The sequence below is a fragment of the Raphanus sativus genome, chromosome 1 (assembly GCF_000801105.2).
Source record: "Raphanus sativus cultivar WK10039 chromosome 1, ASM80110v3, whole genome shotgun sequence".
Lineage (NCBI taxonomy): Eukaryota > Viridiplantae > Streptophyta > Magnoliopsida > Brassicales > Brassicaceae > Raphanus > Raphanus sativus.
The window spans coordinates 18,573,626-18,600,476 of record NC_079511.1 but is presented as its reverse complement, the minus strand read 5'-3'; the positions used below and the strand labels follow the sequence as shown (position 1 = coordinate 18,600,476).

General features: G+C 38.5%; 4 protein-coding genes across 4 annotated transcripts; all 4 read left to right on the top strand.

Moving 5' to 3' along the window:
- Positions 1-480: 480 nt before the first annotated feature.
- Positions 481-3,934, top strand: LOC108811109 (uncharacterized). The gene is made up of 7 exons (XM_018583165.2): positions 481-1,146; positions 1,613-1,691; positions 1,769-1,905; positions 2,005-2,116; positions 2,203-2,379; positions 2,797-2,868; positions 2,979-3,934. Exons 1-7 carry the CDS (start codon positions 761-763, stop codon positions 3,777-3,779), a joined length of 1,764 nt encoding a protein of 587 aa, XP_018438667.1. The 5' UTR covers positions 481-760; the 3' UTR covers positions 3,780-3,934.
- Positions 3,935-20,151: 16,217 nt separating this feature from the next.
- LOC130497427 (uncharacterized) lies at positions 20,152-20,910 on the top strand. The gene has a single exon (XM_056990207.1). It carries the CDS (start codon positions 20,152-20,154, stop codon positions 20,908-20,910), a length of 759 nt encoding a protein of 252 aa, XP_056846187.1.
- Positions 20,911-21,025: 115 nt separating this feature from the next.
- LOC130497426 (uncharacterized) lies at positions 21,026-21,610 on the top strand. Its single transcript, XM_056990204.1, has one exon. It carries the CDS (start codon positions 21,026-21,028, stop codon positions 21,608-21,610), a length of 585 nt encoding a protein of 194 aa, XP_056846184.1.
- A 2,538-nt stretch (positions 21,611-24,148) lies between these two features.
- LOC108844960 (uncharacterized) lies at positions 24,149-24,784 on the top strand. The gene has a single exon (XM_018618244.2). It carries the CDS (start codon positions 24,149-24,151, stop codon positions 24,782-24,784), a length of 636 nt encoding a protein of 211 aa, XP_018473746.2.
- Positions 24,785-26,851: the final 2,067 nt, after the last annotated feature.

Sequence of the window (26,851 nt, the reverse complement as noted above, 5' to 3'; positions counted from 1 at the left end):
TAAATTTATATTTAATTATTTAAATCTTATTAAATTTGGTTAATTTATAATATTTTTTAAAGCATACAAAAAGTAAAATATTTTTAAAAAATAAGAAAAGTTTAAATCCACTTTACGTTTTAAAAAAAAATGTTAAACTAATTTTTTATGAAATTCATATGTATTAAAATGTTAAAAACGATAATGACAAATTATTTTTTGAAAAACTCGAAATTCCCGAAAAGTCCTATAACCTTATAAAGGCTGGGCCGACTTTGAATTCTAGACCTAAAATATTTTTGGATCAATCGAAACTGAGTTCAAGTATTTACGGACTTAACGAGTTTGGACCGAGTTGGACTGGACCAACCCAAATTGACACCGCTAGTATCCGCTTAAGTTTTGGACGCCTTGCCTATTTTTTTTAGTAAGGGTCATTAGAAAACGAGCAATATATCGACTGAAATTAAAATAAAATAACCGAGTGAGTTAACAGAAAAAAGAGAAGGAAACAATTCAACTCGTGAAACGGATCCTAAAAGAAAAACAAACTGATATAAAGTTGTATCCCCCTTGTGGAGTTTGTCTTTGCCCTAAAAACTGTTGAAATCGAAAAGAGAAGCCTTTAATTCGGTCCTATGCTACCATTATGATTTCTTTCCCTTTGGGGACTTTGTAGTCATTGATTCGGATTGGGTTTTCCTCATCCCTTTTTTTATTTTGTGATCTTACGGTCCTCAGATTCTTAATCATAATCTTAAGATCCGGGGTGGTATTCTCAATGGCCGATCATCACGACGACGAGGATTTGGAATTGGCTCTCAAGATGAGTATGCAATCCAATCCCCCAGAGCCCAAACGGAGCAAACCCATTGAAGAAACCGGATCCGGATCTGGTGAATCGCCTGAGGCCAAAACACGGCGGTTGCAGCGGGAGCTCATGGCTGCTGCGGCGGAGAAACGAATGATGTCTTTTCCTCCTCCTGCTCAACCCAAGCCCAGACCTCTGGCTTCTTCGCCAGTTACGACGGTCGCTAAAGAGATGGGATCCGGTGATGGTGGGGGTTTGGAGTTATCGCCCGAAGAGTCTAATCAGCTCTTCACAATGTTGTTTGGGAATGAGGTTTCCAGAAGTATACTTGCACAGTGGACTAATCAAGGCATAAGGTACCATTGATTGATTCCAAGTTTGTGCTTTTCGATTAGCCTTGTGTCTTAACTATAAGCCCTTGGGTAGTAGTGAACACAAAAGCTAGTTTTTGTTATATGGCCACTTAAGGCATTAGTTTTGTTATCTTCTCATCAATATCAAACCCTTTAGATCCATTTCCCTATTAGGCTTTCTCCATTCTGATGGCTAAAACTTGGAAAACGCTTTAAATACATGATTACACTGCTTGTCATTATATATATTTCAACTCTGATTTCAGAAATCATTTGCATAGCCTCCAAAAATGTTAGGTTATTCTTCTCGTATCTGACTATATTGACCGTATTTTGTTTGTGTCAGGCATGCCATATTCCAACATGTTTCTTCAGTCTAAATTTCCATTTACATAATGTCCTTTTTACTCCCATATCTTGTATCTCGCTTTTTATTGGTTATTAAAGTGTGTTGACAATTTTGTTATAGGTTTAGCCCTGATCCTGAAACTACTATAGGGTTAGTGCAGCATGAAGGTGGGCCCTGCGGTGTTTTAGCAGCATTACAAGTAACTCTCTTTTTTTCGTTTAAGTTGTTGTCTGGAGCATGTGAACTTTCTTACAGTGCTCCATTTTTTCTGTGTAGGCATTTGTTCTTAAATACCTTCTTTACTTTCCGGATGACATAGGAAAAGATTCCCCGAGTTTGGGTCTTAGAACATCTAAAAACCATTGTGTCGCATCAGACTCTTTCTCTTCTGTACCAGAAGAAGTAAAAACAAGGTGATTTTTATCAAGAATATTTGTTCAGACTATGACTCAAGTCCGAATTTTCGTTATCATGATCTCACCATCTGTCATTGTATTTTCCTGATTTTGCAGGGCCCTTGTTAGAAGCATGTGTGAGATTCTATTTATGTGTGGAAACAATAAGCGTGCTGTAGTAGCGAGTTTCCTTGATTCTGATGATCTCAATACTAATCAGAAAGATGAGGTAAGTTACTTTTCCATGTTTGGTTTGCAAGTACGTAATTAGTTTTACTTCACTGGTTATGTTGCGTCCCTAATTCACCGTTGCAGGTAATGGCTGCTGGGCTTCCCATTGAGTCTGCTTCAGATTTGCACAAGATCTTAAGATTTGAGACATTCACAACTCAGTCCACTGCTCTTAACAAGATAGAAGGCACAATAGCTGCTTTCCAGAGTCGAATGGGTGCTTTGCTATTCCTTATTTCCGCTTTACTCTCCCGTGGACTGGTATTGACGCAACCTTGTTCCTTTATTACTTTAAAGAAAAATGATAATATGAGTGATAGATTAGGGGATTGAATTTGACATTTCACTCACACGATAGGGTTCAGTTTTTGTAACAATTGGGATTATTTGGGTGATATGGACCTTACAATTGACGTTATAGCCAGAAATAGAATTTATAGATAAAATCTTCATCTGATATGCAAGGCAAGCTAGTCTTACTGTGTTAAGACCATATCAGCATTTAGAGTTTTTGGTTTAGGTTTCAAGATTATTCTTTGATTCAGATGTGAATCAGAATATCAAGTTGCAGATTGGATCGTTGTGCTAGATTTTTCATTTCTATTATTTATGTCAGCCCGAAGGATGCTTTACTTGCTAGTGTTGTAGCCGTATATAATCAATTTTTTTCATAAACAGGATACTGTTCAAAACGACAGGGATGATCCAAACCTCCCCCTTGTAACTGCACCGTTTGGACATGCCTCCCAGGTAATAGAACGAACACATTTCCAGAATCCACTTTGATCTATAACTTGTCCTTCTACTCTCTTTTGTCATTGAGTAATACTGATTTTTCTCTGTGCGCCTTTTTTGATTAGGAAATTGTAAACCTGTTATTGTGTGGTGAAGCGGTTCCTAATGTGTTTGATGGAAGGATGGATCTGGGAGGTGGCATGTTTCTGAAAGGCATACCTAAGAATGTGGAGGTGGGCTTCCTGACGTTGCTGGAGTCTCTCAATTTCTGCAAAGTCGGTCAGAATCTCAAATCTCCCAAATGGCCAATATGGGTCGTTGGCAGCGAGTCACATTACACCGTGCTATTTGCACTCGATCCGTCTGTCCAGGAAGAAAACGAACTTGAGCTGAGAGAGTCTCAGATAAGAAGAGCTTTTGATGCAAGAGACCAGAGCGGAGGGGGAGGTTTCATCAGCGTGGAGGCCTTTCAACAAGTTGTTCAGGAAACAAACATTAGACTGCCAACTGAGAAGATGAATGAGATATGCGCCATGGGGTTCATTGTGTGGAGCGAGTTATGGCAAGTGATGTTGGAGTTAGACAGAAACTTGGGAGGGATCAAAGATTCATCAGGGATGATGGGAAAGAAAGTGTTTGATGTTTATCACTTCAATGGGATTGCTAAATCAGATATAAACGGTGGTGGTCAAGCTATGGCTGTGGAAGGTGGGACGGTTCCTATGCAAAGGCCAAGGCTCACGAAACTAAACGTCTCTGTTCCTCCTAAATGGACACCAGAAGAGTACATGACCAGCAGCTCTGAGAAGGACTCAGAAGTTAACCAGCCTAAGCCGCCACAGCATGCACCATTGGTGGATTGTATCAGAACTCGGTGGTCACGAGCCACTTGTAGTTGGGCTGGGGATCCTCCAAGTATTGTCTGAAGAATGTTATATTATGGGAAAAAACCGGGAAACTGCTGATTTGATTTGGTGGTTTAGACGCGTTTGAACTTTCTGTGCGTTGTCCGTTTTTCCTTTTGTTGTATTAAATATAGAACTTTTGTTATTTGTTGAGATTAAACATTATTTGAAACAAATGAATATGCTCAATTGTTGCATATAATTAAACCGAATGAAAAATTCGAACATTGTTATACTGATGTTCGAACCATCTGGTCTACATCAGTATAACTGGTCGATCGATCCCCCATCTGGTCTACATCAGTATAACTGGTCAATCGATCCTGGATAATCTGACTAGATTTTTTGGAGCTACACCTGCTTGTCGAAATCAACTTCTTCTCCAAACCATCATTTGAAAGCATGCACCGCACTCTACTACACAGAATCCCCAACTGTAAGATGTTACACCTGCTTGTCGAAATCAACTTCTTCTCCAAACCATCATTTGAAAGCATGCACTTCACTCTGCTACACATAATCCCTAACTGTAAGATGTTTAGTAGCTGGACAATCCTTACAAAATTGATTGAACTCTGATAAATAGAATTCCAGATTATTCGCTGAAATGTAGAACCTTCTTGCAAATACAAAGTACCATAAATGAAATCTCTCAGGATCACATATGAACTCATGTAGATACTCAGAACCCATCTCCACATAAATATTTGAAACCTCTATTATCGAAAAGACTAATTGAGATCAAGTTATTGGACATAGATGGAACATGTTTAACTCTGGTCAATGTGCAAACTCTACCACCATGTGTCCTGAGATTTATAGGACCTGCAACATCGCAAGCAAAGTTATTTGCCATCGAATAAATCACTTTCTCATACTCTAAGAACTACTCCCTCCTTAGACACATATGATAAGATGCTCATGTGTCTAGAACCCACACATTTCTAGAATGTGTTTTCCATGAGAAACTAGAGAAATATCATCATAAAAATTAGTTTCATTTTCTGCTAGAGCAGCAAAATCAGATTGCTTCTTCTTCTTCTTCTTAAAACAATCAGATTTCAAGTATCCTTTTTCATTACAATAATTGCAAATATTAGTTGGCTTAGGACCCCTTGAGAATGACCTTTTTTCTTTCGACCTTTTGTCTTTTCCAAAGTTTTTTCGACCACCTACACACAACCCATAAGCTTGGTCATCTGTACCAGAACCTGATGCCTTGTGTCGCAACTCCTTTTTGTGAATTGCCAACCTGACTTCCTCCAAACTCACTGTATCCCTACTCCCTATAGATGAATGAACAAAGTTCTCATAAGAGCTGGCAGTGATACCAACAATGACGCATCCTCATCCTCCACCTTAACATCAATATTCCTCAGATCCAATATAATGAAATTTAGACTATCAAGATGATCTTGAAGTTGTGTACCTTCCTGCATCCTCAGAGCAAAAAGACGCTTTCAGAAGTAGCTTCTTAGTCAGAGACTTCATCATATGCAGACTCTCTAACTTCGACCACAAACCAGCTACAGTATCAACACCAGAAACCTCGAAGATGATCTCATCTACCAGACTCAACAAAATCGTTGAATACACCTTCTCTCCAGCAACCTCCATCTGAGTTGTAACAGGTTCGACCTTCTTCCTTGAAAACCGTTCCCAAAGACCTTGTTGCTTTAGCAACATCTTCATCTTGATTTTCCAGAGACTGAAACTGTCCCTTCAAGAAAACTTGTCGATCTTTATGTTGATGCCAAACATTTTCTCATCAGGTTGAACCCGAAGATCTGATACCAGTTTGTTATGACGGATGTGAAGAAGAAACATATTAACAGATTAGATGAACAATAAAAAAGACAACGAGATTAAACGTGGTTCACCCCTAGGGTTACGTCCACGAGCAAAGAGAGTACTTTATTGATGGAGGCGAGCTTTCAAGAGTACGATCCATGCTACAGAATAGATAAAACCCTAAAGACATATATATATATATATATAGCTTTCCCATGTCTAAGATTAAACATTTCTCTCCACAGTGCATGGACTGAACATTGAAAAGTATAATGAAGACATAATTTTTTTTGTTGGAACCATACTCTGATCGACAATTATAGTGCTGAAGCTTTGCCAATCTGTTGCATAATGCCTCTGCATAATTCCTTTAGAAAGCATCTCCCATATATGAGATGTATAGGTGCATTAACAGTGTTATGGTAGAGTATGCAGGTTACATTAACTCCTATGCTCCACTTTCTCACCTTATCCATAGTCGAGTCTGTCCAGCAATGCAATCCAGAGTATGAGGAGTATTTTAGTGTAGCCTGCACCATACTCCCTTCGTCCAAGCACATTGTGCTCGGTCTTCTCGCAATAAGTTCCAAGTTTCTTGGCTGAGAAATTCTGCTTTGAAACCTGAATGTCTCTTCCAAAGGTCCCTTTCTGAAACCTCATTCCTCTGGTTTTTCCGAACATACCCAATCTCTGTTTCCACATTTTTCAAAATAATAGACTAACGGTGACGGATCCTTCTCAGAATGTTCATCACTTCCTCCACAGTTGCACATCTCCTTATACCCAACTTGATAATGCCATGATCTCCTAAGGTGTCATGCACAAAACTTATCTCACACATCGTTCGAACCAAAAGGATGTATGCCTTCCATTTCCAATTTCTTTTTTTTTTTATGAAAAGTTTTGGCAGTGTTCCTTAACTTTAAGATTTTTCTCCACATCCAAGACTCTTGACTTGTTTTTTCACCTAACTCCCAGAAACTCTTCTTTTTGAGCAGATTCATATGCACCTATTGTCCCTAAAGGGAAGAGGATGATAGAATTCTCCAAAGTAACTTCAGACCATTCATCAGATTGACTTCTTTTAGTGGCTTTAGACCCAATCCACCGTTGATTTTAGAATACAAACATCTTCCCTTGATACTTTCTCCCTATACTTTTCAGCTCCGGACCCGACCACAAAAATGCAGAACATAGTTGTTCTATTTCTTTCATACATTGCCTTGGGAATCTGTCTGTTGTGGCCCAAAAGTTAACTATACTCAAAAGAACACAACAAATGAGTTGAAGACCGGCTGGTCCAATGTATTAACTCCTATGCTCCACTTTCTCACCTTATCCATAGTCGAGTCTGTCCAGCAATGTAATCCAGAGTATGAGGAGTATTTTAGTTTAGCCTGCACCATACTCCCTTTGTCCAAGCACATTGTGCTCAGTCTTCTCGCAATAAGTTCCAAGTTTCTTGGCTGAGAAATTCTGCTTTGAAACCTGAATGTCTCTTCCAAAGGTCCCTTTCTGAAACCTCATTCCTCTGGTTTTTCCGAACATACCCAATCTCTGTTTCCACATTTTTCAAAATAATAGACCAACGGTGACAGATCCTTCTCAGAATGTTCATCACTTCCTCGACAGTTGCACACCTCCTTATACCCAACTTGATAATACCATGATCTCCTAAGGTGTCATGCAAAAAACTTATCTCACACATCGTTCGAACCAAAAGGATGTATGCCTTCCATTTCCAATTTCTTTTTTTTTATGAAAAGTTTTGGCAGTGTTCCTTAACTTTAAGATTTTTCTCCACATCCAAGACCCTTGACTTGTTTTTTTCACCTAACTCCCAGAAACTCTTCTTTTTGAGCAGATTCATATGCACCTATTGTCCCTAAAGGGAAGAGGATGATAGAATTCTCCAAAGTAACTTCAGACCATTCATCAGATTGACTTCTTTTAGTGGCTTTAGACCCAATCCACCGTTGATTTTAGAATACAAACATCTTCCCTGATACTTTCTCCCCTATACTTTTCAGCTCCGGACCCGACCACAAAAATGCAGAACATAGTTGTTCTATTTCTTTCATACATTGCCTTGGGAATCTGTCTGTTGTGGCCCAAAAGTTAACTATACTCAAAAGAACACAACAAATGAGTCGAAGACCGGCTGGTCCATGTATTAATTCTAGCTCGAATCTTTTCTACCAACGGAAGATAATCTTGTTTCCCCATTTATTTAGTTAGCAACAAAAAAGCCTAAGTAACTAACCGAGAGTTCACCTTCTGTAAAATGGAAAATTTTGAAGGACTAAGTGTCTTGCTGCTTCTTGTACACCTGCCATGTATAGAGTGGATTTATCCACACTGATCTGTAAGCTTGACCATCTCACGAAATCACCAAAGACCGAAATAACGTCTTTTATAGATTTCTGAGAACTCTGAGCAAAAACCATCAGATCATCAGAAAAAAAAAGAGAGAGAGAGAGAGAGAGAGAGAGAGAGAGAGAGAGAGAGAGGAGAGAGAGAGAGAGAGAGAGAGAGAGAGAGAGAGAGAGAGAGAGAGAGAGAGAGAGAGAGAGAGAGAGAGAGAGAGAGAGAGAGAGAGAGAGAGAGAGAGAGAGAGAGAGAGAGAGAGAGAGAGAGAGAGAGAGAGATTTACGTCGAGGATGATAGTCAAATTGTTTCTCTTTCGCAGCTTTATCAATCTTAAGAGATATAAAATTCATAATAATTACGAACAAGTATGGGGAGAATGAGCAGACTTGTCTCACACCTCTGCCACTTTAAAAATAATCTGCAAGGTCTAGATTAACTTTGACAAAGAAGGAAGGAGTGGGGATTCATAGCCTTATCAAGTGAATAAAAGCCATCACAAATTCCATCGGGTAGAAGAAAGTCCTATTGTACATAATCAAAAGCCTTAGAAATATCAATCTTCATAGCACAAACATGGAGAATTATAAAATTCTAATAGGTTTAAACTTGCTACTTGACCTACCCGCCTTGAAAATACAAATACTCCGTGTTGTCATGGGAAGTAACAAGTAAACAATTTTCATTAATTGCAAGACCAAATCAAATATCAAGATGATAGTCAAATTGTTTCTCTTTCGCAGCTTTATCAATCTTAAGAAATATAAAATTCATAATAATTACGAACAAGTATGGGGAGAATGAGCAGACCTGTCTCAGACCTCTGCCACTTTAAAAATAATCTGCAAGGTCTAGATTAACTTTGACAAAGAAGGAAGGAGTGGGGATTCATAGCCTTATCAAGTGAATAAAAGCCATCACAAATTCCATCGGGTAGAAGAAAGTCCTATTGTACATAATCAAAAGCCTTAGAGCATCTCCAACAAGCCTCTTCATTTTTTGTAGGGTCCACCTTCAAAATAAAGGGTTGAAGGGGTGATTCTCCAATGATGACCTTCAAATTTTTTTTCTTGAAAGCTTATATTTTACACTTTAGTCCTCAATTTCAGTAATAGTTCATTATAGTCATTAAATTTTTATAAATTAACAGTAAACATATATTAATATTTATTATTGACATATTTAGTAAAAATATTTAATTATAACATCAAATTACTTATAATAAAAGATAAAAAACATAAAAAACATAAAAACATAAAATTACATATAATAATAAACATAAACAATTCAAATTACAATATATATATATATATATATATATATATATATATATATATATATATATATATATATATATTTAAAAATACAAAACTAATCAATACGATTATTTCCGTAATGCTCCCAAATATGCTCAATCAAAGCATTTTAAGTGCTAAATGAGCATCCTTATTTTTTATTCGAAGATTACATGCTAAAATTTTTTGAAAACGCATATCTTCGTTTATGGCCATCTCAACATTTATTGGCAGAGCCGGTCTTGCATCTCGAATCGGTGCATTGATATCTCGTTCATCTTCAATTATCATGTTATGCATTATAATGCATATATATATATATACAAAAAGAACTCAGCAACAACAAACCGAAGAGAATGCTCAAAATTCATATCGAGAATACTTTGGTGATTTTGGAGGTTCAAGACCAAATTTACCTTAATATTAGTAATATATATTCAATGTGTAATTTTTCAGCTTATGGATTTATCTGAATATTAGTATTGTAAGATATATTTTAATGTGTAATATTTCAGTTTATGTAACTTTTATTTGATGTAAAATATTATGATTGTAATATAATTTTGTATTTGTGTAAAATTTTCCAAAATATAATGTGTGAAATAATATGTTTATATTTTTTTATTGAATATTAGTATATATTGGTATATAATATTTATTAATATATTACTATTATTTTAAAATAAATTTATAAGACCAAAATCATAATATTTAAGTGTCAATATAATTATAATAGTAGAATGCCAAATAAAAAACAATAAGTACACAATCATTAAACATATATAAATAGAAGGACTAAAGTGAAAAGTAAACAGTGTTTTAAAGGTCTGTACAGTGCCCCTTCATATTTGAAGGTGTACTGTTCACCCCTTTAAAATTTGAAGGGATAAAGGGCTGTTGGAGTGCAAAAACCTTTAAAAAATGAAGGGATGAAGTGCTGTTGGAGATGCTCTTAGAAATATCAATCTTCATAGCACAAATGTGGAGAATTATAAAATTCTAATAGGTTTAAACTTGCTACTTGACCTACCCGCCTTGAAAATACAAATACTCCGTGTTGTCATGGGAAGTAACAAGTAAACAATTTTCATTAATTGCAAGACCAAATCAAATATCAAGTATCATTATTATTTTAGGACTTGACTCGTTACGTACCCGTTACTTGCTTCATTACTTGATATTTGTTATATGATCTATTAAATACTTGTTCATGTTTGTCTTTTGTTTTACTTGCATTTAATATTGGACAAAAATACTCATTACTCTTCTTATAGTCATTACTTGTTTCATATCCATTTTGATTTTTAAATACTCATCGGCATCTAGTCAAGTATTTTATAGTAAGAACATTTATGAAATTAGCTATATGACTTGTTATTACTTGTTATTTGCTTAGAGAAGACCTTTTTTCATCATTAAACAATGCTTATATATCAAAGTATTCACATATATTTATTTTTCTTCTTTATAATATGAACAAATATTTTGTTTAAAGTAATTCACATGTTATTTTAAGTATAATAACAAAACAAACTTTCATGTCTATTTCTAAAATAAAATTATTTAGTAAGTAGTTCTTAAATAGTTAGATAAACTCGTAAATAGTTCACAAACACTCGTAAATAGTTTACAAGTATTCGTAAATAGTAAGTAATAGAGCGGGGCAAGTAACTTGCAATAAATTAATTTTTGATCAAGTACTCAAAATAGCAAGTACTCATTTTTAACAAGTCAAGTACAAGTCGAAAATTTCATCTCGTACAAGGCAAGTAAAGTAGCAAGTAGATGTAAAATAGCGAGTACTCGTCCCCAGTCCTAACATCAAAATAATAAACCAAAAGAAAATTTTCGCTAATAATTTCATATATATTTTATATTAAAGCCTCACACAATATATTTGTATATCTAGTATTTTTTAACACTAAACAAACTTATTCGTATAATTTAGGGTTTATTTATGGGAATTTGTCAAAAATACCACTCTTTAATATCACATTTCATCTATACCTTAACAACTTTACTATTAAAATTTTAGTAGGTAAAGTACTTTTGTACCCCTAACTAATCAAACATAAACCTATGTCTTTGTCCCACACGATTTAATTTTTTTTCAAATTTAACGACGAGATTCGATGACTCCGGCGATTTCTCCAGTGAGATTCGACGATTATGACGATTTCTCTGGTGAGATTTGACGACTCCGACGATTTCTCCGGCGAGATTTGACGACGTTGATCTCCGACGAGATTTGGCGAAAACTACAAGTTCAAACGAACAGAACAAGATGGTCTTTCACCACAAACGCGTAACAAAATTGAGAGGATAATATATGGTGATTTTCGTCTCTTTCTGTAATTTTGGGTTGATTTCTCATAATCGATCAGTTTTTGGGAAGGAAGACGAAGATTTTCTCATGAAGTTTTTAAATCTCAAATTTATTAAACCTTATATATTTTTATCGATGAGGAACATAGTGTTATCTATTATCATTTTTTATATATCTTGTTATGATGTTCGAAACGTGTTATATATTTGGAGAATGGAAACTAATAAATGGAATTCACTGGAATTTCATAGTCGATAATGAACGAGGATCTTCTCTTAGTATGATTCGTGAAGACATAAGCTACAATGATTTGATTGGGGTTGTTTTAGAAGATTTTGAAATTTATGACAACAGAAATAGTGTAAATGTTAGCTATGTCTCACCTTCAAAATTAAACTTTGGTTCAAAAGAGCTTCCTCTAGTATTTATTAGGAATGATCGTCAAGTAACATCATATGTGAAAAAAATTCAAGAGAATTGATGTATTCATCTATGTGTAACCAGTAAGGCAACTACATGAAACTCTTTGCTAACAATTTCGTTTATAAGAGTTATCAGTTATTTTACAAGGTCGTATGTAGTAGTCATAATTTGCTTTTTTTTTTGCTGGAAGTATGTTCTAGCAGTATTTATTACAACTTTTACATTTATAAAACCTCACCCTGATACTGAATGGACCAACATTCAGAGATTTGATGATACTCGTATAAGAGATAGCCTTATTTCTCCTTCAAGTGGTCGTGTTAGCAATAAGGTACATATAACTTTCTTTAACATAAATACATATGATTTTAATCAAATTCTTATAATGGTTTATAAATTCTAGTTTAGTGTAAATGTTTCATGTTTTTTTAGAGAGCATTGTACTCAACCGGACCTGTTGTATATGGATCTGAAAAGTCAAAATTGTCATCTTTTTCTAGTAGATGTGGTAGAGAAAGCATGGGAGAGGATTCACATTCCCATTCAGAAATATTGTCTCCAATTTGTTTTACAAATCAATGTGATGATGATGAAGATTTGTTATGCGGGAAGTTTTTCAATGATAAAAAGGAAATGAGCACAAAGTTGAGATTACAAGAAGTTAGTCAAAGCTTTGATTTCCACACAGAGTATTCAGACAGAAGTCGCTATATTCTTAGTTGTGTGGCTGAAAGACGCAGTTGGATTTTTCGTGCAAAATCAGTCAATGGATCTCAGAGTTTTGTTGTGCGCCATTATATATCAAAACATACATGTGAAACTTCTCTGAGAAGTGTTATCGGCAAGCTACTGAAAAATTGTTGGGAAGTATGGTCAGAAATAATTATGAAGGAGGAAAGATTGGGCTGAGACCTAAACAGATCATGGAGAAAGCAAAAAATTATCATGGTGTTGTGATTTCATATTAAAAGGCTTGGAGGTGTCAAGAGCACGCCCACCTGGTTTCACATGTTAAAAGAAAAGAATCCAGGTTCTGTGACTTTTCCGATGTTGATTCTGTGGGGAAATTTAAATATGCATTTTTGTCATTTGGTCCATCTATCAGAGGGTTTAAGTTGATGAAGAAGGTACTTTCTATTGATGGCGCCCATCTGAAATCCAAGAATAAAGGGACTTTACTTGCTGCCACAGCACAAGATTGTAATTTTCGCTTGTATCCTATAGCTTTTGCTATAGTAGATTCTGAGAATGAAGCCTCATGGAGGTTGTTTATGATGTGTCTGAAAACCATCATTCCTGATGAAGAGGATCTGGTTTTTGTCTCTGATCGTACATCCTCTATTGAAAATACTATTTTACAGCATTATCCGCTTGCTCACCATGGAATTTGCATCTTCCACTTTGGAAAGAATGTGCTGGAAAAGTTTAAGAGTTCAACACTTATCCCATTGATTTTCTAGGCTGCTTATGCCTATACCAAGGAGGATTTTGATTATTATTTTTATGAGATTTAGGCGTCCGAAATTGAAGTATCAGATTATCTTCGTAAAGCAGACTTCAAGAAGTTGAATCTATTAATTCTTTTCTGTAAGTGAGTCTTGAGTATCCGATAGTCTGTCTTTTGACATTATTAGGATGATTATGACTAGGTGGTTCACTGAACGCCATGAACAAGCACTACAAGAAAACAACACTTTGACGAGGAAAATTAACGAGAAAATATAAACCTCGTAAATTTACGTCGACATTACGAGGAAATTACAAGGAAAAAAGAAAACGTCGTTATTTCCTCGTAAAGTAACGAAGAAAGTATTTCCTCGTAAAGTAAACGTAAATTTACGTGGTTCTAACGAGGAAATCTTCTTTCCTCGTAAACTCAACATAAATGTTGCGTCTTCTTTACGAGGAAATGATTTACGTGGCTTTAACGAGGAATTATGAAGCACGTTTTTTTTTTTGGCTACCTACCTATATTCCTCGTAAATTCCTCGCAAAACTTCAACTACCAGATTCAAAATTTTTCTATAAATATGGAAGTTTGAACATCATTTTAAACACACCAACAAGAAAAAAAAAGAAAAACGTGAAAGGAAAAAAAATGTCAGGCTCCGGGAATGTCTACGAGTTGCGGAGGTGGATGTATATGCATAGAGATGCTAACGGGAGAGTGACGAAATAATACATTGCGGGACTGGAGACATTTATGCATCAAGCAGATTCCACACCGCTCGCCCTAGAAAGCGGTAAGATGTTCTGTCCATGTCGGAAATGCAACAATTCGAAATTGGCAAATCGTGAAAATGTTTGGAAGCATTTAATAAATAGAAGTTTCACGCCAAATTACTATATCTGGTTTCAACATGGAGAAGGTTATAATAATTATGATTAGAATAAAGCTAGTAGTTGTAACAACAATTTTCAGGAAGAACCGGTTGCTCATCATTTGCATAATGAACATAGTTACCATCAGGAGGAGCAGATGGTAGATTCTGATAGGGTTCATGATATGGTAATTGATGCATTCGTAGCTCATGATGAAGATGAAGAACCTAACATAGACGCAAAAAAGTTTTATGAAATGTTAAATACGGTGAATCCACCACTTTACAGTGGTTGTAGAGAAGGTCTCTCTAAATTGTCGTTGGCTGCTAGAATGATGAATATTAAAACTGATCACAATCAACCTAAAAGTTGCATGAATGAATGGGTAGACTTGTTTAAAGAGTATTTGCCGGAAGACAATGTGTCTGCTGATTCGTATTATGAATTCAGAAACTGGTTTATAGTCTTGGGTTGCCTTCGGAGATGATAGATGTTTGTATCGACAACTGCATGATCTACTGGGGAAATGATGAGAAGTTAGAAGAATGTCGATTCTGCAAGAAGCCACGATTCAAGCCGCAAGGACGGGGACGTAATAGGGTACCGTACCAAAGGATGGGGTACCTACCAATTACAGACAGATTAAAAAGATTGTACCAATCAGAGCAGACTGCTGGAAAGATGAGATGTCATGCCGAGCAGACTCAGACGGATGGTGAGATGACACATCCATCAGATGCAAGAGCCTGTAAACATTTTAACAAAGTATATCCGGAATTCGCTAGCAATATCCACAATGTGTATCTCGGATTATGCACAGATGGATTTAGTTCATTCGGAATGTCAGGGAGACAATATTCATTGTGGCCAGTCTTTCTTACGCCATACAACCTACCACCGGAGATGTGCATGCAACGGGAGTTGCTATTCTTGACCATATTAATACCTGGTCCGAAACATCCAAAAAGGTCACTGGATGTTTTCCTGCAACCACTGATAAAAGATGTGAAGGATTTGTAGTCAACAGGGGTGAGGACGTATGACTGCTCAACGAAGACGAATTTCACGATGCGAGCGATGCTTTTGTGGACCATAAGTGACTTTCTTGCCTATGGGATGTTGTCGGGATGGACCTACACATGGGAGATTAGCTTGTCCATATTGTAATGGAGCGACAGATGCGTTTCAACTGAAGAATGGGAGGAAGACAAGTTGGTTCGATTGTCATCATCGATTTCTTCCCATTTGCCATCCGTACCGAAGAAACAAGACATTGTTTAGGCACAAAAGGGTTATGAGAGACACTCCTCCTCCATATTTAACTGGAGAAGAAACTGAAAAGCAACTCAATTACTATGGAGCTTTGGAAACAGTTCCTCGTGGTGGTAATTGGCATGTCCCCCCTAATATGCCTGATTCTTACGGTGTTCATCACAGCTGGCACAAGAAGAGTATATTTTGGGAGTTGCCATATTGGAAGGATCTTCCTCTGGGCCACAACCTTGATGTGATGCATATAGAGAAGAATTTCTTTGAGAACATCATGAATACAATATTGAATGTCCCGGGGAATACAAAAGACAACATAAAATCGAGGTTAAACTTGCCGGATATTTTCTCAAGAACTGAGTTACATATAAACAGCAATGGGCAAGTTTCTGTTCCGATATTCAGATTGTCTTCAGAAAAAAAATCGGTGTTGTTCAATTGGGTAGCATCAGAAGTGAAATTCCCCGATGGGTATGTTTCAAATCTGTCTAGATGCGTTGAAAAGGGTCAAAAGTTCTCCGGGATGAAGAGTCATGACTGTCATGTTTTTATGCAACGACTACTTCCCTTTGCATTTGCGGAGCTAGTTCCTACAAACGTACATGAAGCACTTGCAGGTACTATATTATATATTGCAGTAATTTTATATATAATGATTTAGTTTGCAATAATATATGACTAATAATGTGTATAATTGTTTTTGGAATATATAAGGCATTGGAACATTTTTCAGGGATCTGAGCACGCGCAGTCTTAAAGTAGAAGTCGTGGAACAACTTCAAGAGAACATTCCCATCTTATTGTGCAACTTGGAGAAGATATTTCCTCCTGGGTTTTTTGACGTCATGGAGCATCTAGCTGTCCACCTCCCATATGAGGCATTGCTTTGTGGACCTGTACATTACGGATGGATGTATCAGTATGAGCGAGCCATGAAATATTTGAAGTGAAAAACAAAGAACCTTGCAAAATTTGAAGGTTCTATAATTGATGGAAGTTTGACGGAAAAAACTTCTCACTTCACATCGTACTACTTTGCGTCAAAAGTACGTACCCGGAAAAGAGCTCCAAGGAGATATAATGATGGTGGTGTCGCGCCAACATACGCAGTTGCTGGTGTTCCAGACATCTTTAGCCAGATTGGGCGACTGGGTGGAAAATCAAAAGAGGTTTGGTGGTCGAGTGAAGAAGACGCTCATAGTGCACACACCTATATTCTACTCAATTGGGAGGATCCATTGATTCGTTATTTTGAAAGGTAACATATATGGACACTTCTAAATTAACACACATATATATATATATATATAATTTCCAAATATTAATTAGTATAAAATGTGATTTTACAGCCTATTTGTTTCATAAGTCGAAGAAACATTCCCACGTATATCCACAAGTGACGTAGACAAAAGTAAAGATCAACACTTTATAAAGTGGTTGAAGAATCATGTATTAATTACTCAAACTCTTATTCATAAATGATCTGTATTTTAACGTTCACTTTGTTTTTGCAGGTTGATTGTGACCACGATGCAGATTATCCTAAGTGGTTACATGAAGTAATTCAATCTCCACATGTAAAGGTCACCACCTCACATATGTATTTCACACGAGGCTATACTTTTTACACATATGAGTATGGTAGACAGCGGGCGACCAGTAACTATGGAATATGTGTGAAAGGGGAAACCGATTTCTATGGTATCTTGACGGAGATTATTGAAGTGGAATTTTCAGGGATATTGAAGCTGAAATGCGTCCTCTTCAAATGTGAATGGTTCGACCTTGTCGTCAACAGAGGTGTTCGGTTTAACAAATTCGATGTAGTTGATGTCAATGGTGGACGAAGGTACAACAAATTCTTTATTTGGCATACATGAGCAGAATAAGCTTACTTCTATGTTTTCTTTATTTTTGCAGGTACAACAAATTCGATCATTTCATCTTAGCTTCACAAGCAGATCAAGTTAGCTACCTTCCATACCCTCGGATGAGAGAATCGAGAATAATTTGGTTATCCGTGATCAAAGTTACACCTCGAGGACGAATCATTAGTGGAGAAAAACCACCATTGCAAGACTAACAGATAAATGAAGTCGAGGAACCTGAACAACAAATTGATGACATTCTTCTCATTGATCCGCATAATCATGAGTACGAAGATCTTACCGACGATGGCACAGACGAAGCTGTTGAAGACGAGTTTAATGAAGATGAAGATGTTCCTAGTAATGACGAAAATGTATCCGATTGATGTATTTGTGTTTTAATATGATTGATTTTCAGACTTAATGTGTCATGTCCCCGTTCCTGGAAATGATCGTTAGGATCAGCCATTGTGCGAGGAGACGCACCAGTCAGGTCATGTGACCTAAACACAAGGGTATCATGGCCTGGAAGTAAGGTTAAAGGCATCAGGAATCTAAGATTCAGCTAAACCAAGAAGGAGACAAGTATAAAGGAACTGTACAAGTGTATGGCAGCTGGGCGATGCGGTGAGCAAGCTCGACGAGCTAAGAGAAGTGTAGTGCAGCTCAGTGTAACTCACTGAAGTATGTGTCAGCTTCCTGAGCTGGATGGACTAACTCACTCAGTTGGGTCAGCTGGGGATCAGCTCAACTCAGCTGGACTGAGTGTTCAAGTCTTGGGCAGTTGGTCAGGTCCAGACAGTGGTCGGACTATGTGGACCACCCGGGTGTGCCGGTGAGCCGGTGGGCACTTGTGGTTGAACCAGGGGCTTGGGCAACCAGCCTAGGCTTGTGTGTGATGTGTCTAGGAGCAGTTAGGGCTGTCAGGGACGTCTGGTAACTGCCCTAGGCGAACAGGTGTGATCTGGACCATTGATTAAATCAATGGCCAGAAATGATACCGAAAAGGTGCAACTCTTGGAAAGGCAACTGCCCATTCTTCTATTAAAGGAGGGCAAGTCCGTGCCTTTGCAGACACGCCATGGCTTCATTCTTCTTCCTGAAACACAAAGAAAAACAGAGAAAAACAGAGAGATGGTCAGATTACACAATCCAAGACCAAGAGAGGCTTGAAGGCAGCAAAGAGGCAGTTTTGATGGCAATCAAGAGGGGAGTTGAGAACGACCCTCTGGTGTGTTTTAATTGTGGTTTGACACGCCATAGGCTTCCTCTACATCCTTACAACACACGAAAAAGGCCAGGAGCAGCCTTAAGGGCAGTGGTGTGTAAAAAGGCAGTTTCATGGGCACTGAAGTGAGAAGTGATGGACGACCCTTGTGTGGTGTTTAATCATGGATGAACACAACCTAGGCTTCCTCTGTGTCTTAGGGACACACGCAAATGGCCAGAAGAGAATGGAGAAGGCCGGACTCCACTCTCAAAGGCATGAACAGCCTTGAAGGTGGATGCAGTGCAGAAACTGGTTTCATGGAAGTTCCATAAAATGGATGATGGGTGCGATCCATGATTGGTTCTTATCAATACTAGAAGTATATGATAAGACTTGATAGAGGCGTGCAATGGAGGAGTATGGCCAGACATGATACAGGAAGCACAAGATCTAGTAAGATCAAGTATAAGGTAACATGTACATATGATTACTTTGTGGTTTATGTTGGTTGTTGGAGAAAAATATCCAGGCATGAGTTTTCTCCAGCTTCCGGCTAGGTCCTCGACTTCCGGACCCTTGCTCAAGAAGAAACCAGAAACTGACCCCTGCCTTGGGTCCGACCCCTCGATCAGACCGATCCCTTGGAGTAAAATAGAAGTTTTCTACCTAAGGGGAAACTTTCATTTTTCTGATTATGGAAGAGTTCTATTACTTGAAGCCGACATCTACAACTATAAAAGGGGAGCCCAAACCCTAGAATAAGGGATCGACTTTCGGAGACTAGAAGATTAGAGTTTAGGCGACTAGAACTAGGGTTTATACACCCAAACATTGTAGTCCCGATCAAAACACTCAATAACATCTTCTAGTTTACGATTTCTCTTGTCTTCATACAAATCCTCTAGTGTTCCGTAGCACTTAAACGATCCTACACAAAAATACCCTAACAGTGTGGCGCTAGAAGGAGGGGAGTGATCCAACTACGTGACGATGGCATTAGAGGACGACGCTAACCAGACGGAGATGACTCCGAGAGAGATCGAGCTCCTCAACAGGCTTGAGTCTCTTTAGAGTCAAGTCACCGACCTTCACAAAGGTCGGGAGGCAACATCCGGAGGTCCTGAACTTCTCCTCGAAGTTCAAACCCTAAAAGACCAACTTGGAGAGCAACTACAGCAAAGCGCCGCTAGACGCCATAGAGACGGAGAATCTTATCCTCCGATAAGAGAACCATACCCTTGGTGAAGCTAGCAACAAGCAAAAGCGGTTCCGGACCAAGATACGACACATGGCTTCACTCTACACTCCGCGAGACAGTGAAGAGGTACCTCGTTGACCCGCCTTAACCGAAGACGAACCCGAGAGCCGAGGAGCCGCGAACGATAGGACCCGAGTACAAGTAGATAGCGATTCCGATACGGAGGACGAGGAATATTCACCCAATGATCTCGAGATCTCTGATCCAGCCCTAGCAGCCTACTTAGAAAGAGTGGTCTCCGAAAGGTTCGGCACCATTCAATCTATGGTAGAAAGGCTCCCAGGAGCAGCTCCTCCCATTCGAAGAAGCAATCAGGGGTCCTACTCCGATACACATTTCGTGGAAGAGATTGCCTCGGTAGAGATGCCGCGAAAGTTCTCTTTCCCAAGCATAAAGATGTACGAAGGTACTGGGGATCCCGACAATCACATTGCTCAGTACAAGCAACACATGCTAGCAGTAGCAATCCCTCGTGATGCACGGGAAGCTACCATGTGTAAAGGATTCGGATCGACCTTGACCGGCCCTGCTCTTCAGTGGTATACCAACTTGCCCACCAAATCCATCAAATCCTTTGCGGCCCTTAGCGATAAATTCATGGAGCAGTTCGCTAGCAGCCGTGACCTTGAGAAGAATTCGGATGATCTCTATGAGATCCTCCAGCATAGGAATGATCCCCTTCGTTCTTACATAGCTCGCTTCAACCAGGCGAAGGTAGCTATTCCTGAGTGCAACGCTGATACGGCTATCTCAGCCTTCAAGAGGGGTCTACTTCCAGAGGGAGACCTTTACAAGGAGCTGACCAAATACAAATGCAGAATTATGGAAGATGTGCTGTCTCGTGCTTGGGCTCAAGTAAGATGGGAAGAAGATGTCGCTAGTAGGGCTAAAGCCTGTGCGAAGTATGATCAGAAGACATCAAAGCCTACAAGGAGTGAACGCGACAAGCCTTCTCACTCTAAACCCGCTAGGGAGACTGGTAACCCGAACAAGGGCAGGTATCAGCATCGACCTTTGCCTTGATCCGAAGGGATGATGGTGTCTACTTGGCCTGACATCTCCCATCTCGCGATATCCAAACCGGAGCTGATCGGTGTCTTACGACAAATGGGTCCTCAAGTCAAGTGGCCTTCCTAAGATGAAGGCCGCGGAGGCTAATCGAAATCCCAAGCGATGGTGCGAGTTCCATAGCGATCATGGTCATACTACGGAGGATTGCATAGCCCTAAAGATGGAAGTCGCCGAGCTCCTCAAGAAAGGCTACCTACGGGAATTCCTCTTGGATAAAGCCAAGAAACTTATAAATAAAGAAGGTCCCAGTCTCCCTATCGAAGTAGCTCATGCACTGCCACCACAGCAAGATCGGGTGATCCACGTCATCACCGGCGGATCAGAGGTGAGCGGAATTAGCAGTGCCGCAGCCAAGAAAAGTACTCGTAATGCCAGGAACAGCCAAGAGGCCGAGGGTCCCAAGGGCCTACTCCTTGGAACAGATGAGATCAGTTTCACTACAAGGGAGCAGGAGAAGGTCCTCACCCCTCATCATGATGCTCTCGTCATTTCACTTACCATAGCAAACTGCTTGGTTAAGCGGATACTAGTAGATAATGGGAGCTCCAGCAACATAATCTTCCATTCGGCTTTCACTGACCAGGGTTTGGAACCTACAGCTCTAACCAGAAAGGCAACTCCTCGCGTAGGCTTCAGTGGAGAAGTCAAATAAACCTTGGGAGAAGTCTTTCTTCCTGTGTATGCCGAAGGGGTAACCCAAGCCATGAAGTTCCTGGTCGTCGACTGCCCCTCATCATATAACGTGATATTGGGAAGGCCTTGGATCCATGACATGGGAGCTGTACCTTCAACTTTGCACCAGCTAGTCAAGTTCCCAACCCCTTGGGGCATCAGAGCGGTCAAGGGGGATCGGGAGAATGCTAGGTCTTGCTATCAGACTACCCTTAGGGGAAAAAGACTCAGGTCTTATAGCAATTACAGAAGAAGCTTCCGGCCCCACATACCGAAGAGCCGGAAGTGGAAGAAATGGATGAGGTCCCACTCACGGAAGGGAACTCGAGTCGAAACTTAAAGATAGGCTCCAAGCTGCCGTAAGGCTTTAGAAGGAGACTGGTCGATTTCTTAAGATCCAACTCCAATTGCTTTGCCTGGTCTCACGAAGACATGCCTATAATTGATCCCGATGTTATCATGCATCAACTCAAGGTGGATCTAATGCATCCTCCTGTCAGACAGAAGAGGAGAAAATTCGCCCCTGAAAGGGATGAGATAATCAACGAAGAGGTCAAGAACCTACTAGATGCTGGATTCATACGAGAGGTGCAATACCCGGAATGGTTAGCCAACGTGGTGGTCGTCAGGAAGAAGAATGGGAAGTGGAGAGTCTGCATCGATTTCACGGACCTTAATAAGTCCTGTCCTAAAGATCCTTTCCCTCTGCCTCACATTGACAAGCTGGTCAACGCAACAGCAGGCCACGAGCTGATGATTTTCATGGATGCGTTCTCTGGATATAACTAGATCCTAATGCACCCTGACGATCAAGAGAAGACCTCATTCATGATCTCAAGGGGTATCTACTATTACAAGGTTATGCCTTTCGGGTTGAAGAACGCCGGCTTGACCTACCAAAGGCTTATCAACATGATGTTCGCCGACCAGATAGGGCAGACCATGGAAGTCTACATTGATGACATGTTGGTAAAGTCCCTAGACGTCGAAGATCATATTTAACATCTTCAACAAGCCTTCACCACTCTCAGGAGATACAATATGAAGCTAAACCCTTCAAAATGCTCGTTCGGAGTAAGCTCTGGAAAGTTCCTAGGGTACATAGTCACTCAGAGGGGCACTGAAGCTAACCCAGAGCAGGTGAGAGCAATCCAGGTGATACCTTCAAACTCTAACAAATGTGATGATTGGTTCGACTTTTTTTAAAAAAATTTAGCTGTAGGTAAATTGGTTGTAACTGTAAATTTGTTGCTGTAATATTTTTGCAGAGACTTTTGCTATAGTTAAATTTGCTGTACCTGTAAGTTATAGACTCTAAATATTTTAAAATAAAATATGTGAAATATGTAATGTATATATAAAATAATTAATTTTTATCAATTAAAGACTATATACTAATATTTTTTTTATAAATTATCAAAGTTTATAAACGAGCTGATCAAGCTGTCTAGCGAGCAAGAGGAAACGAGGAAACCTTTCCGGTTCTTTAATTTTCTCGCAGAGGATGACGAATTTCTCCCAAGAATTCAGGAGTCATGGAACTTTACAACCCGGCTGTATCACTCACGTACTGCTCTCACTGATTTTCACAGGAAACTCAAACAGCTGAAACCAGTACTCCGAGCTCTCAATCGTGAGCACTATGGTGACCTTCCCAACAGAACCAAGCAAGCTTTCGAGGATCTGTGTGAGTGTCAGAATAAAGTTCTAGCTGACCCTTCTACTGAGAACGTCGTGCAGGCAGCTGCAGCGTCTGATAGGTGGAATAAACTGACTCGTATTGAGGAGAAGTTCTACTGGCAGAAGTCTTGTATTCGCTGGCTCCAGGCAGGGGATCAAAATACCACCTTTTTCCACAGATCAGTTCAGTCTAGAGCTGCTCGTAACATGATCCGTAGACTGGTAACTGAGCGAGGGGAAGTGCTAACTACTCCAGTGGATATTAAAAGGGAAGCTGTGGGGCACTTTCAAAGGTTCTTACAGGCTCAGGAGCAAACAGAGGAGATATCTATTAGTGCACTGCAGCAATTACTGACCTATCGATGTCCTACTACAGCTTCAGCCTCCTTGGTAGCACCTGTTACAGCACATGAAATTTATGCTGCGTTGATATCACTGCCAAACGATAAAGTATCTGGTCCTGATGGGTTCACGAAAGAGTTTTATGTGGCAGCATATTAACTCAGTCATTGTAAGTACAGTGAACTTCTGGAGCTCTGCATTCATACTACCCGCTAAGTGCCTTGATACAATAGAGTCTATGTGCTGCGCTTTTTTATGGTCAGGCTCTCCCACTCAGACTCATAAAGCAAAGGTAAGCTGGGCTGAACTTACCTACCCAAAAAACGAGGGTGGCTTGGGGGTAAGGAAGATGAGAGACTCATCCAAAGTCTCTGCCTTAAAACTTATTTGGCGGCTGTTTACTCAACATACGTCATTGTGGGTCTGTTGGATCAAGTATTATCTTCTTCGTAACTCCTCCTTTTGGGATATAAAGGACACAAACAAGGGGTCTTGGATGTGGAGGAAACTGCTAAAGCTAAGGGAGGTGGCGTATGATTTTTTCAGGATGGAGGTTAAGGACGGGAAATCAACGCACTTTTGGTTTGATGACTGGCTTGGAAAGGGGAGATTGATTGATATCACTGGAGCAGTAGGTACCACTTACCTAGGACTACCTCGTAGAGCCACTGTTAGTGAGGCAATGAATCAGACTGGTTGGGCTATAAGAGGACAGCGCAGTCGTCATCACCATGATCTTTATGCGGAAGTTGTTGCACAGCCACTCCCTGATCCTCACCTTGGCAGGGATGTGGTCTTATGGAAACATGGTGAAGATGATTATCGAGACAGTTTCTCAAGTGCTAAGACATGGGATCAAATCAGATTGCGGAAGGAAACAGTGTGGAGCAAGGTTGTATGGTTTGCACAAGGGATTCCTAGATTCTCGTTCATTACCTGGTTAGCGGTCAAGAACAGGCTATCCACTGGTGATAGGATGCGTTCTTGGGGAATGATTCAATGTTGCACGCTCTGTGGAGAGATTAATGAGACAAGGGACCATTTGTTCTTTGCTTGCCCATACTCTTTCACAGTATGGCACAGCATGGCAAATCGTATTCCTGAAGCTCACACTGACCCTGATTGGCAGTAACTCTTGATCATCTGCAGGGGATGAGAACCGGTACGCTCGATAATATCCTCCTCAAACTGCTATTCCAGGCGACAGTCTATCATATATGGAGAGAACGCAACGCGCGAAGACACCACACAAGCTGGATTTCTACTGATGCAATGCGCACATTGATAGATAAATCAATGAGGAATCGCATTTCATCACTCAAGTACAAGGCGGGGCATAAATACTCAGGATTACTTCAAAGATGGTTCTATCATACCATGTAGTTGTTAGTTTTTTTTTTCTCTTCACTTCCACACTTTAAAATAGGCATAGCAGTCTTCCCAATTCTTTTGTAAATGTCTCTTCCCTATATGGATGAATAAATTTGAAATTTCATCAAAAAAAAAATTATCAAAGTTTACTGTTATTTAAAATGTGATCTATAAATAATAACGATGTCATTTAAAATATTTCATAAATTTTAAAAACACCCAAAATTAAATTAAATATTTAAAATGTTTTAATTATTATTATCTAATTTATTTGATATTACAGATATTCTTTTACTTTACATATTCTACACCCTATAAAAAGAAAGCTTTAGGTTTTATACCTAAAATACATAAGAAACATTTTGCTTTAATTTTTTTATTGTAGCTTTAAAAATAAAGCTAAAGCACGACTGATAAAAAATTATACAAATTTAATGTAGGCTTTACCTACTAAAAATAAAGCTACAACATGATTGGTAAAATTTAGTGATTTAAAAATAAATAAAGCTAAAGCAAGGAGATAAAGTCCAACCAATCACCTCCAATCAGTCAAATCTTACTATGATATTCCAGTATACATCTATTTATACAAAAGTGAGAAGAAGAATCACCAAGAAGAAACAATCACATTAATCAAATCTGATATCATGAATAAATCTATTTTAGGCGGAAATGAGAAGAAGAATAGAAGAGAAGAAGCGCCACATTACCACGTCGATAAAAATCGAAGAGAAATAGCACCAATAAAAACCAATGAAAAGATATCAGATCACCGAAGCTTCTATGAAAACGACAGAATAAAAACGGAAGAGATTACCGAAGAGTCGGAGAAACGGCGAATATGATGAAAACCCTATTTTAAGGACCATTTATAAACCCAGTGCAAGTAACGCTTTAAAATTTATAAGATTTGGCTAATTAGTTTATATAAACTTTTATAAATCCTAAATTATTGTTTATAAAATAGATTAATAAACCTTTATATATTATTTATATAACTGTATAAATTATTTCAATAGATTTATAAGCCTTTTAAAAGAGTTTATAACCTTTATAAATTATTTTATATAGATTTACAAGTCTTTATAAATAGTTTATAGGCTTTTATAAATCATTTTATATATTTAAAAGTTTTTGTAAATTATTTATACGTCTTTATAAATTATATTATATTGATTTATAAACCTTTATAATTTATTTATAGGCCTTTATAAATGATTTTATATAAATTTATAAACCTTTGTAAATTATTTCATACAGATTTACAAGTCTTTATAAAAAGTTTTTTTAGGTCTTTATTAATTATTTTATATAGATTTATAGGTCCTTATAAAGATTTTATAAGCCTTTATAATTCCTAATTCTTTGTTAGAAAAGTGTGATTACCTATTGGTGTTTCCTGACAGGAGTCCTGACGGTTTATATTTTGGGTGTCAGCATCATTATTTATACCATCATTCATTACATGAGTGTAGTTGGGGTTCTCTTGAGGTTTTATGATTTCGGTGGGAGCATCACTCATCATATCATCCTCTGTGGTTTCAAAAACAAAAGTTGTGTTACTGTGGCGTGCTTGAGGGGTTATGGCTGGGGTAACAACATTCTTATTGGCTTCCTCTTTTCAGATTTCCCTGAAAAATTATGAAGGAATGTATCAATTTCACAATAAAAAAATGGAACACAAATTATGTGTGAGAAATTATCATATGTGCGTGAATCCAAACACCATCTTTCCACTCCATTACCCGCCTAATTTCAGAGTTTTAAAAAACCACCTCCTCTTTTGTGGCCTCGAAACACATTTTGTACTGGTTGTCATTGAGAATTT

Bases quoted from the DNA above. Each gene is read 5' to 3' on its own strand.
- LOC108811109 (XM_018583165.2), top strand. From the start codon at position 761: ATGGCCGATCATCACGACGACGAGGATTTGGAATTGGCTCTCAAGATG. The intron at 2,117-2,202 runs GTAAGTTACTTT...TCACCGTTGCAG, and splicing joins ATACTAATCAGAAAGATGAG to GTAATGGCTGCTGGGCTTCC. The intron at 2,869-2,978 runs GTAATAGAACGA...TTTTTTGATTAG, and splicing joins CGTTTGGACATGCCTCCCAG to GAAATTGTAAACCTGTTATT.
- LOC130497427 (XM_056990207.1), top strand. From the start codon at position 20,152: ATGGTAGAAAGGCTCCCAGGAGCAGCTCCTCCCATTCGAAGAAGCAAT.
- LOC130497426 (XM_056990204.1), top strand. From the start codon at position 21,026: ATGAAGGCCGCGGAGGCTAATCGAAATCCCAAGCGATGGTGCGAGTTC.
- LOC108844960 (XM_018618244.2), top strand. From the start codon at position 24,149: ATGTGGAGGAAACTGCTAAAGCTAAGGGAGGTGGCGTATGATTTTTTC.